The sequence below is a fragment of the Ambystoma mexicanum genome, chromosome 9 (assembly GCF_040938575.1).
Source record: "Ambystoma mexicanum isolate Mex_15411 chromosome 9, UKY_AmexF1_1, whole genome shotgun sequence".
NCBI classification, from domain to species: Eukaryota; Metazoa; Chordata; class Amphibia; order Caudata; family Ambystomatidae; genus Ambystoma; species Ambystoma mexicanum.
Window position 1 is genome coordinate 192,722,116 of NC_090931.1, and position 12,882 is coordinate 192,734,997.

At 51.3% G+C, this 12,882-nt stretch overlaps 1 protein-coding gene across 1 annotated transcript in view; it reads right to left on the bottom strand.

The window, feature by feature from the left end:
• Positions 1-12,882, bottom strand: part of LOC138487292 (general transcription factor II-I repeat domain-containing protein 2B-like) — a 48,021-nt gene that overhangs the window by 3,635 nt on the left and 31,504 nt on the right. The window contains exon 2 of the mRNA XM_069613904.1: positions 9,256-9,308. Within this exon, the coding sequence (XP_069470005.1) occupies positions 9,256-9,308 (53 nt within the window). The remainder of the gene's footprint in view (positions 1-9,255; positions 9,309-12,882) is intronic.

Below are 12,882 nucleotides of genomic sequence, written 5' to 3' on the forward strand. Positions count from 1 at the left end.
AAAGTGGCAAATGTTGCAGCGGATCCCAGCTAAAAGGATGCCACATCCCTGGAACTTGGGTTCATTTCTTTTTTCAGTTATAGTGTTTCCAGTAAGTTTTAGTGAGACAGAGAGAATTTGCAGTGCCCCACTTTGGGTTGCATGACCAGGCCTTGGTCCACTGGCGTGGGGCTGTCAGGTCAGATTAGACACATGCATTTTCCCTTGTGCTCACAGTGAGAACAATCACCAGTAGCAGAGGCAGGTTTTAGTGCCAGGGGACAAAGGGCTACTCCTGGCACACAGTTCTCACTGCAATATACAAATTGGCTTTTGCCTCCAGGGAAATCACAGAGCATTAAATGCGCAGATTCTCAAGTGCCAGCTCTGCTGTAGCTAATTGTAGAAATGCTAAAACATGGCATAAGAATGCACTCCATCGGGGGCGTGGCTTGGAGCGCCAACGATGTGGCTGCTCCCCTGAGGCCCGCCGTGCGAAGCCCGCCGTTTCTGGGCCCCTAATGCGGCTCCGCGCCTCGATACCGGAGCCCAGCTGATCCCAAGGACGTCGGAGGACCTGGGGCCCATGTAGGCCGAAGCGGAGACCATGACGCCCGACGGGGACGAAGTTATCCGCCCCGGTTCCCCGAGCCGTCCTCAGCAACGACTCCCTAAGATGGCGGCCGGGCTCGTCTCTCGACCCAGGAGGGCGGGGAGAGCCTCCTGAAGCCGCTTCCGGACGCGGCTTAGCTCCTCGAGCGCCCGGGGCGCGGCGGAGCGACATCAGCCCCCCCGGACTTCTCCTCCGGTGGTCTCCCCGAAGCGACCCCTGCACAGCTGCGCCGCCCGCGGGGGGCCCCCGCTTCCCGCACTACCGCTCCAGGCCTGCACACGACTGCCTGACGAAGAACGGCACGGACGGTGCCCATCAGGTAGGGGTTGCTGGGGGTGAGGACCCCTCTGAGGCCACACGGGTGAAGCCCTCCGGATCTGCCACAGCGCCTGAGGTGGGGGCCGCGCCATCACCACCCTCCCCCCCTCCGCCCTCCGGCGGGCTCCTGCCTCCACTCCTCTCTGCCAAAGACCTAGAGATCCAGACCCCATACGCCGCACTCCTGGGGCGCCCCGGCCCATACCATCATCTGGGGCCTCCGCTCAGGCCCGGGACCTGGAGGTCCCCTCCCACTACCATCCCCACTCACAGCTGCAAGCCCCGAGGAGGGCCTGACCAACGCCGCCCACCTGGAGCCCTGGCCCGGGGCTCTCTCTGACGCCCCCCGAAGCGCCTAGGCTAACCCCCGGGCCTGGCCACACTTCCAGCCCGGGCTATCCCTGACTCCGGAGGGGTAGCCCCCTTCAGCCTCGGAAGCGACCCGACGGCGTATTTCCTGGGGCGCCCCGGCCCACTGCATTACCCGCTCTGTTCTCTCTGGCCCAGTCCCAAGTAGGCGCACATCAATCTATCTGCCTACCGGATCCTTCGCCCCACTCATTTGCCTACCACCAAGACTTGGAGAGCTCACCCCCTTGTCCGAAGCCACTGTGCACCGGCCAAGCTTGGAACCAGCATTCCCTCTCCGCAATCAAGAGCCTTGACACTCATCCACAGGGTGGGCCTTCCAAACCATCTCCCCACCCACGATTCGCCAACATGTCGAGACAGTCGAAAGTTATTAAAAACGTGGACATTGCTACCATGCTCACCGCTCCTGACAAGGGAAAGAAACCGGACTGAGTTACCCCCACCCCAATGATCTCCCAGGAGGTGGGTGACACCCCAGCTACCAGAGGTGATCTACTGGCGTTTATGGCAGACATCAAAGCCGAGTTTCGGTCCTGCATGTCGGAACTCACCTCCAAATTGGAACAAACGGACCACAGGGTGACCGAAGTGGAGCAGAGACTGAGTGAGATCGAGGATCGCTCCCAAGACCAAACAGCTGCCATGGGAGATATTCAGCAGACAGTAAGAGCCCTCCAAGACAGGTGCGAAATCCTCGAATACAAACAAGAGGACCTGGAAAACAGAGCTCGTCGGAATAACCTCCGAATCCGGGGAGTTCCGTCCTCAGTCCCCGACCAAGATCTTGCAGGCTACATAGGAGACCTCTTCCAAACCCTCCTCCCACAACTAGATAAATCCCAACTGCTGCTGGACCGGACTCACAGACTGCGTCCGCGTCGGGGAGTAGACTCCGACCAGTCCCCGGATGTCATTACGAGAGTTCACTATTTCTCCACAAAAGAAGCTATCTCCGCTATCAGCCGGTCCGGAGATGAACTCTCCTTTCAAGGTCACCCTCTTCAAATTTATCAGGATCTCTCCCTCTCAACCCTTCAGAAAAGAAGGGCTCTCCGACCTTTAACCCTCTTCCTTCAGGAGCGTAAAGTCAAATACAGATGGCTCTTCCCCACAGCATTGCAATTCTCGTATAATGGCTCCCTCCGGAGAATATCCCACTTAGAAGATGCCGCTAAAATCATGCAGACGTCCTCCTCCCCTGAAGGAACTACCTCCCCGGACTTGGAAGCCTCGGGGAGCCCTACGTCAGCCCTCCCTTCCCAACCCAGGCCTCCTCCATGGTCCAAGGCCTCCCGAAGCAGGAGAAGATAGCCCGAGTCCGAGCGGCCCTGGGTGTCCTCCGCTCCCCCGGCGTCCCGGACGCCCAACGCCCTTTCAGCTAAATTCAGAAACAGTAACTCCGGCCCAACACAGTCCTACGTTCGCCCAGCGCGGCGGGCTTCCTTCACGGCCTATGCCCCCCCTCCAAGGTCCGCTCCATCTTAGAGTCCTTGGATGCAAACGTTACTTTGCCAGATACGATTGGCCCTGTTGGCCTGGGGTGGGGTTACACCCACAATGTTTCCCACCCCGCTAGTTAAAAAGTTGGCCTCCCGTTGGGGGCCTCTGTTAAAACTGCAAGTGCGGTACAGATCACCTCTACACCCTCTACACGATGGCAGCTAATGGACAACCTGGAGTCCCCCCTCCGTCCCCCAAGCAAGGAACCTATGGCTCCCCGATCCCGGAACACCAGACGCTGAGATGCCTTTCCTGGAATGTTAACGGACTCAACTCTCCCCCCAAGCGCAAATCGATTCTCCAGAAGCTACAAGATGAGGAGGCCGGTGTGGTGTTCCTTCAAGAGACTCATCTCCTCCCGGCAGACTTTGGCCGGCTCCGATCTAGCATGTATCCACGCCAGTTCTTCGCCTCGGGGAACTCTAAAAAGGGGGGCACAGCAATTATATTTCGGAAAGACCTGCGCCCCCAGATCTTGGACTCCATGATGTGCCCGGAGGGCCGCTTCGTGGCCATCAAGTGCCTCCTGCTGGGGGATCTCTACACCTTGATATCGGCATATGCACCCAACTCGGGACAGGCAACTTTCTATGATTCCCTGGGCTCCTCCCTCTCAAGCTTTGCGGAAGGCCAGACAATAATCGGAGGGGACTTCAACGGGGTTCCAGACCCCACTAAAGACAAATCCAACCCCCCTGCTCTTGGCGAGTTCGGTCAGGCCCTCAGTCTGCTGCGGCTCTTCAGGACCCTGGAGGTGGTGGATACATGGCGGGTGCTTCACCCCACCGAGAAAGACTACTCTTTCTTCTCGGGCGTTCACCGAACTCACTCCAGAATTGACCTCATTCTATCTTCCCCCCAAACTCTCGCCCTCGCTAATGAAGTGTCTATAGGCCAGCGAATTCTATCAGACCATGCTCCGATAATAATGGAACTAAGCATTCAGAACACCCACGCTAAGGCGACACGCAGATGGGCGCTCTATGACCCAATCCTCAATGATATGTCAATCAGAGACAATATAGCCACCACCATCAAGAACTTCTTTGAGGAGAACCCAGCCGCGGACACCTCCCTAGCCAATAACTGGGATGCAATGAAAGCTGTAGTTAGGGGATCCTTGATAGCCCAAGGCGTAGCATACCATCGAAACCGGAAACAGATCCGCCTATCCCTGGAGGAGGACTTGCGAGCAGCTGAGGAAGCCCAGAAAAAGAGTGGCTGGTCTCCCAGAACACAGAGAGCGCTCCGCTCGGCCAGGAAGAAATTGGAGGCCCACTATGCAGAACACACTGCGCAACTCTTGGCGAAGACCAAACAATTTTACTATGCCAAAAGCAACAAGGCCAACAAGTTACTGGTGGCCAAGCTAGCTAAAACGAGACGGACCAACACAATTATAGGGCTCCGAGACCCACAGGGGGTGATACACCACTCCGAACAGACGAAACTACAACTAGCTTCGGACCACTTAACCCAGGTCATGACAGCACCCCCCCGAGATCGGTCCAGGCAGGAGGCATACCTGCGGAACGCAGCCTTGACACGTCTCTCAGATTCCACACGAGAGCAGTTGGAAGCCCCGATAACAGATGAAGAAGTTGACGAAGCCATCAAGGCCCTCAAATCGCGGGCCCCGGGCCCAGACGGATTCTCCCCGAGGTTCTATAAGATATTTAAGCTCCAACTTATCCCCCATATGGTGGCCCTTTTCAACTCTTTCCAGGTCTCGGGATCTGTGACCCCCACGATGCAAGAGTCGGTGACGGTCCTCCTTCCTAAGCCGGGGAAAGACCCGAGAGATCCGGCGTCATACAGACCCATCGCCTTACTGAATATCGACGCCAACCTGTACTCGAAGATTTTGGCTAACCGCCTGGCACTTATCCTCCCGGAAATAATCCACCCCGACCAAACAGGCTTCATTCTTCACCGAGCAGCAGGGGACAACATCCGGCGGACTCTGAACCTAGTGAACATCGCCCACCGCAACTCCCAAGGCCTCGCCTTAATGGCCCTGGACGCAACCAAAGCCTTTGACAGAGTCGATTGGTCCTATCTGGAATGCACCCTGGAAGCATTTGGGTTCGGCCCCACAGCCCAAGCCATGATCCTGGTGAACTACAAGCAGCCCAAAACCATCCTCAGGATCAATGGCGCCCACTCAGCCCCGATACCTCTGTCTTGTGGGACAAGGCAGGGCTGCCCGCTGTCACCCCTACTCTTCGCCCTCACAATGGAGCCCTTCGCCCAGAAGATCAGGCGGAATGAATCCATTAAGGGACTTCAGGTGGGCCCGTCCCACCACAAAATCGCTCTCTACGCGGACGATGTACTATTGACACTTACGGAAGCCAGTACCTCAGCGAAGCACGCCCTGGCCGAAATAAAGGAATTGGGGGAGGTCACCGGCTTTACTATCAACTTCGCCAAATCAGTGGCCCTAGGAATCGGCCTCCGCCCAGAAGAAAAAGAGGCGTTAACGGATCTGTGCCCGATCGAGTGGAGGGACCACTCGATCCCCTACCTGGGAGTTCTCATCCCAGCGAACCCGAAGGAGACCTATCAGGCGAACTTTCCCAAACTGATCAAGGAGCTGGAGGGGGACCTGAAGCGCTGGACCACGCAAGAGATCTCACTAATGGGCCGGATCACAGCCGTCAAAATGAACCTGCTCCCTAGGTTCCTCTATGCCTGCTCATCCCTATCGGTGCCCTTCCCGGCCCAGACCCTCCACGACTTACAGAGGAAGATATCGAAATTCATATGGAAAGGCAAAAAGGCCAGGATCCCCCACAAGACCCTGATTGGTAACGCCAGGCTAGGAGGCCTAGGGGTCCCGGACCTGCAGGCCTATAGGACAGCGGCGCAACTGTCACACCTACACGCCTGGCAGTCGAACACGGCCCGCCCCAGATGGGTGGAACTGGAGCAAGCCCAGCTTCCGCTCCCCCTCCGGTTCCTCCCTCACATCCAACCTTCTCTCAGGGCGCGCTGGAAGGACATCCTACTGACAACGAAGCAGACCCTGAGCTCCTGGGACTGGGCTCTAAAGCAGAAGGGAATCCCGAGGGGCCGGGGCCCCCTTTCGCCGATCTTTCACAACCCCGACTTCTCCCCGGGATCTCTCCCTCGCAACTTCCAGAATTGGATAGACGGGGGCCTTGAAACCCTGGGGCAGATGTACTCCGAAAACAGACCCCGGACCTTCGAACAGTGCAAGGAGACTTTTCGGCTTCAAGAGAGGGACAGATTCACATACTGCCAGCTCCGCCACTGGTGTTCACACCCCCAGACCCTCCAGGCGGCAACTCGCCCCCCGCCTCCACTGGAGCTAACTCTCGCGGATCTGCCGGCCAGAGGAAGAACTTCAGCCATATATAGACGCTTCTCGAGGGATTTTCTGGCGGCAAAAACTCGATCCATGGCTCAGTGGGAGGCGGACCTAGGCCATCCGATTGATGACCAAACCTGGGTAGACATATGGTCCCGCACCCACTCCTCCTCCACCTGCGTCACCAACAAAGAATGTGCATATAAACTCACCCTGCGCTGGTATTACCCCCCTCTCAGACTCCACCACATGAATCCACAAGTGGACCCCGCCTGCTGGAGAGGCTGCAGTCAACCAGGCTCTTACTTTCACATGTGGTGGACGTGCCCCAAGATCCAGCAATTCTGGACCAGGTGTCTCTCAACCATTGAACAAATCACCGGCTCCGCCCTCCCACTGGACCCTGAGACAATTCTACTGGGGATCCCGATCCCCGGAATCTACCCCCGCTTCGGCAATAGGGCTAAGCTCCTCACACAATGCCTCTTGGCGGGCAAGACAGTTCTGGCCCGTTTCTGGAAGTCACAAGATGGCCCCTGCCTAGCCCACTGGTGGGGAAAATTGTGGGACATCTTAATAGCGGAAAAGGTCACCGCAGCGAGAGCAGGGACTCTGCACCGCTTCCAGAATGTATGGGCCCCAGTGCTGGACTATGATCAGCGATTTCCCGCAATGACGTTCAAGCCAATCAACGCCCGTTGGGCCCTGAGGGACCAGGAGAGTACACACCAGGCGGGGGTGATAGACTGAATCTCTGGCCCGGGAAAACCGGAATGATGGGGGGAAAGGGACACAAAGCCAAAATCTTTTCTTTGCTATATTATACTGCCATCCGATACTGTATGTAACCTGTACTGCCTTGCTATAAATAAACATATTTAAAAAAAAAAGAATGCACTCCATCACGCAATGTATGGCGTAAAAATGGCACTAATATCAAGACACTTGTCACCCGAAGTACATAAGGATCAACCTCAAAAGACACCTTAACACTGCTGCCTCAATACCTGAATCAGACATAGCAACAATAATAATTCTGTGAAACAAGTATAAATCTCAGACCAGCTTAGTATCTTGATCTGACGATAAATAAATATGCCTTGTGTAGTGAAAGTTCGGCAAACTGTTTTATTATATTGCTGGCAAAATATAACTGACTCTAAAAATGTGTGATACTTTACTACAATTACCACACACTGATTTCTTTTGGTTTTTTGATCTCTAGGTTATCTTTATGCTGAAAATGAAAAAAGGAACTTTTAAATCCCAGCTTCACCACTTAACTAAAATGTGTAATCCTGCACAAATCTTTTTATCTCTGTGCATTAGCTGCCAACAGTAGAAGTCACTAGAAGTGACTAAATTCAAACTGTCTGCTACTCAAAGGAAGCATCAGTCATGATATTGCTCCATTATTTTTATTATTAGTAATAATAATAATAGTGGCCATTCATACATTGCACATCATTGTATTTGGTTTTTGGCTTACTCAGAGCAATTTCTTATAAAGTAACTTCCCCTGACCATTCCAAGTATCACTCATGTCACTCTCTCTGAAGTCAATTTCTGTGATGTCAATAGTTACACAAATTAAGGGGCCTGCACATATTTTGCCTCACAAGGCCTTGTAAACCCTAGAACAGTCTCTGTTTAGCAGTATGCTTGCCTTCCACACTCTTGTGTAGTTTCCATCATTCACCATTGTTTCACGTCTCCCTTTGCTCCCTCCACCAATCTGCCTGTGCACCTAGCTGTCCTTTTGTGCACTCCTGCTACCCCTACTACACCCCTCGGACAGTATTCTTGTGCCTTCTCTCCTGCACCACTCTTCTCTGCACAATACTGTCTCTTTGCATTATCCCTCTCTTCATTATAAACATTCTTCCCTTCTGTAACCCTCTCTTCTGCATCATGTCCTACCCCTCACCTGTGTTCCAGTGCTCTCCTCTGCAGCCTTTTCTTATGCATACTCCTTGTGTGTCTGTTGCACCCCTTTCTTCTCCATTGTATACTCTTTACTGAATCCTTCTCTCCCCCATGTCCTCTTGCATCCCTCTCTTCTACACCCAGCATGCCTACTGCATAGCAGAATCCCTGATGCTGCCTGCAACTTATATCTCAATCCCAAGCAACATGGTAAAAATCTGTCAGTGTCCATTCTGTTTAGATCCATATATCCATTTCTATCCCAATCCCCTCACACAACCCTCTGCCCTCTCTGCAAAGCAACACAAGCTGATATTTTAAACATTCATCCCATGAAAGAGGATAAGACAATAGTGGTATGAGAGGTAACATCCTAGCACACTACAGCTTCTGTCACTGGATGCCTGCATCTGTATTAGTGCATAATGTATTAGTGCAGCCGGTCCGTTAGCACAGCGAGTAGAGCGGCTCGCTTTGACATCTGTGCAGAGCCTGCTGACACAGGTTCGAATCCCAGCAGGGCCAAACTCAGCCTTTCATCCTTCCAAGGTCAATAAATGAGCACCACACACCGTGGGTAATAATAAGCAGCGCTCAGATACCCGAGGGTTAGTAGCGCTATGTAATGCTAAATTATTATTATTATAATATTTGTACCCACTGCATGATGATCATGAGATTAATTGCCTCGGGGCAGTTTGTGCATCATTATTTGCCCTTATACATTTTGGACACCAGGCTATGCACATTATGCCATGAAGTGCTGAATAATTAACCAATGCTGAAAATATTCTGTTTGTATGAGCTGCTAAAAAAGATCTTTAGTGGCAAGAGAACAACAAAAGAAAGGAAACCTGTCGGCTGTATCATGCAAATTGAAGTGTCATGTACAGATGTACATGTAGCCTTACAATGTTTGCTATTTCCTTTTATTATACTTTTCACCTGTGGTAACATTGGTTTGTCAAATTTCCTGACTGTTATGTCTGGGGAAAGGCTTGTACGATCAATTTGTGTTAGCAATGAAAACTGAAGGGGGAACACTGGGATTTATAAAGGCAGCCGTGAAATGTTTGCACTTTTTTTTCACACTGTTTATTTCTCTTGCCTGCATGTACGTACACAACTGTGCCTTCTCTTGAAACTTGAGCACACACTTGTCACACTTTCAACTAGCACTCGAACACTTGTTCAATCACATCTGATCACTCACATAATGTTGTAAACATGGACACTGGCAGTCACTTGCTCGCACACCCTTTCACTCTGAATAAACAAACACATGTTAAAAAAAAATGTAATCATTAAACACTCGACCTACCTGACCTTGCTGTATAGAAGTCACTTAGCAAGATAAATGTGAATTTCAGCTTCGGAGGCCAACACTGACAGCAGTCCCAATGCAGACAATATGCTGAGAGATGGGGCCGGTTACTGCCGCGCACAGGAATGACAGCTGCACGTTAATTTACGAGCAGCTCCACTGTCCTTTCAAGTGAAAATGGCGGTGAAACTTGAAATGGGGCAGCACGTTTGACCCGTGGTTCACGCCTGCGCAGTATATCTTTCAGACACATGCGCAATACAGGCCCTTATTGAAGAGCTGGCGAGCAACATGAATGGGGGCTGCGAGCAACATGTTGCTCGTGAGCTACAGGTTGGGGACCCCTGCTCTAGGCCTTATGGGATTCATGATCAGGACTTGCTGACCAGGTGTGAAGTTGATGAGGGAAGCTTTCTGGTCATACCAATGTTTCACCAGGGCTTGTCCTGCCTTCAACTTATCACTAGCCAGACCCATCAAGAGTACCATCCTTTTTCTGAGCCCTAACACATAGTCTACTACGTTGGTAGTAATAGGGGGAAGGGGCATCTCCCATCCCTCCTTGACTATGGCTAAGGGTCCCCGCACAGGGTGACCAAACAGAAGTTCGAAGGGGCTGAAGCCAACACCCTCTTGTGGTACCTCTCTGTAGGCAAACAGTAAGCATGGTAAAAGAAGATCCCATTTTCTTCTCTGAGGTTCTTCCAGAGCCCCAATCATACTTTTAAGGTCCTGTTAAACTGTTCCACCAGACCATTGGTCTGGGGGTGGTATGCGGAAGAAAACTTGTAGGTGACCCCACATTCTTTCCACATAGCCTGCATATACTTCGACATAAAGTTGCTGCCTCTGTCAGACACAACTTCTTTAGGGAAGCCAACCCTAGTAAAGATGCTGAGTAAATCTTTTGCGACTGACTTGGCAGTCACAGTTTTCAATGGGATAGCCTCAGGATATCTGGTGGCATGGTAAACCAATACCAGGATAAACCCATTGCCTGAGGATGTTTGGGGGTCAAGGGGACCAACTATGTCGATCCCTACCCTCTTGAATGGTACTCCCACAACTGTGAGTGGTAGCAATGGAGCTTGGATTGTTGAACCACTCTTACCAGATAACTGGCAGGAGGCACAACTCCTGCAGTGACTTTCTACTTGCACCCCCATCTTGGGCCAGTAGAAGTGCATGGATAACCTTTGCTTGGTCCTCTTAATACCAAGGTGAGCAGCAAGGGGCATTTCATGTGCCAGCTGCAGGAGGAAGGGCCTTACAGCAAGGGGAACCACCAACCTCCTATGGTCTCCTTCTGTAGACTCTGTGGGCTCACTATATAGGAGTCCACTTTCCCAATAAATCCGATGCTTCCCAGGAGGTTCACCCTCAAGTTGGGAGCAGGCCTGTCTCCCTAGGCCTTCCAGAGATGGGCACTCACGTTGGCCTTTACTGAATTCTTCCCTGTCAGGACCACCTTCTACTAACAAATCGTTTAGTTCAGGATGGTCATTGGGGTCAAATACTTCAGACATCACCACCTCCTCGTCAGGTCCGGGTGATTGACCAACTACCTCCACCGCAGTGGTAGGTGAGTTAGGGGGAATATTCTCTTTCCCTCTTCTTGGTTTCTTGACTCCTTTAGCCTTGGGTTTCCCCTTTGGCTGGGGCAGAGCATTGGTCTTGGCCAGTGCTGCCCTCATTTGAGACCTTGTGCAGGGTCTGTCAGCAGTATCTCCCACAAGCCCTAAAGCTCTGAGATCATTGCCCAACAAGACCTTTCCTGGGGCACTCCTTTGAATGCTCACTGGAATCCTGACTGCTGTACCATTGATAGTAAGATTTACAGGTATTACTGGGAACATGAGAGGTGGGCCGTCAGCCAACTTAGTGGGCATCAGAGTAGCTCTGGCAACTTCCTCTGAGTCTACCAAGGTAGAATCCACTACAGTTCGACTGCACCCACTATCCCTAAGAGCTGGAGTATCTACTCCGTTGATCAGCACATTGTCTTTAAAGTAGTGCTTGGTGTTATCTGGAATCCTAGCATAAGCTTCTGCGACTTTAGGCTCCCAGGAACCCAGGGAAACTTAAACTACCTCAGCTTCTATCCCACTGGGGAAGGAGTCTGAGGAGAAGGATGCTCCGGTAATCTCTTCTTCCTCGTAGGAGGAGAAGGCCAGATTAGCAGAGTGGACCCCTAAGGTTTTGACCTTACATCTGGGATCCCCTTCACGTGGTCAGTTGCTCCACAAGCAAAACAAGATCCATTGGGTCTGTTTACATAGGGAGGCTTATTATAACCAGAGTTCTGTTTTGAAGGCTGACCTCCGCTACCCTGTGAGTTCTCTTGTGTCTTACCCTTATTTTTCTTTTTGTGGCCCTTTTGGAAAGAAGATTTATCAGTTTCCCCACCCTCCTTATCTTTGGACTTTTTCCCTTCCTCCTGCTTACCAGGATGAGTCTTGTCCTTATGGGACACTCAATGTGACACCCATAAATCTGCTGCAATGGCAAGCTTCTTAGGATCTATCTCATTTGAATCTGCCAAATGCTGCTTAAGCTCAGGGGAAGAAGATGCAAAAATATGTTCCAGCACGACAAGGCTTATCATACCTTCAAAGGTAGAAACCTAATAACCTTCAACCCAACCAGTCAAGTTTTTTAAGAATTCAGTTACAAAAGATACCCAAGTACCACCTTCTTTTTTCTTATACTCTCTGAATCTTTTAAAGTATTGGGCAGGAGTCTTTCCAAACTTTAAAATGAGATTATGCTTCAACATTGCAAAATCTGCTCTCTCAGCTTTCAACATTTCCATAATGGCACTGCAGCCAGAATGGAGCAGTCTGCTAAGTAACCAGGCAATTTTATCAGCATTGTCAACTTGTTGAACTTCACATGCATACTCAAATGTATTCAGCCAGTCCATAATGTCATTCTTTTCCTCAAACACACTGAGCAGATCTTTTGGAAACCTTGGATAAGATGAGGCCCCAGACCCATGTCCAGGACCCTTGGATCCATTGGCAACTTGAAGCTTGGCCAGTTCCAACTGGTGATCCCTGTCTTTCTGTTTTTCTGCCTGTTCAATTTTTAGTTTGGCCATATTGAAATCAAGCTCCTTCTGCCTAAACAGCAGTTCCTGCTTCTTGAATTCAAGTATGGCCTCCCCATCAGCAATGGCAGAGGAAACATTGGACATTTCATCCTCCCTGTCCTCATGGTCGCTGTGGACCAGTGCAGCAGCAGAACTGGCAGTTCTACCAGTGAGAGCAGCCCCACCTCCTTCTGCACTGTCCTCTGAAGCTATAGCGCTAAGCTGAGCTTCTTGCCACGCCATGATTCTTTGGATCATTTCCATTTTGGTGCCTTGAGAGGAGACACCTCTCTCAGCACATATCTTTTTCAATGTTTCAGATTTAGAAGCATTTAAAGTTAACAAAGTAGTTGTTTCCATACTGTTAGATAGGACTATGGCCTTTAAAAAGTTAGACTACGATAATTCACTATGTGTCCTGGTAG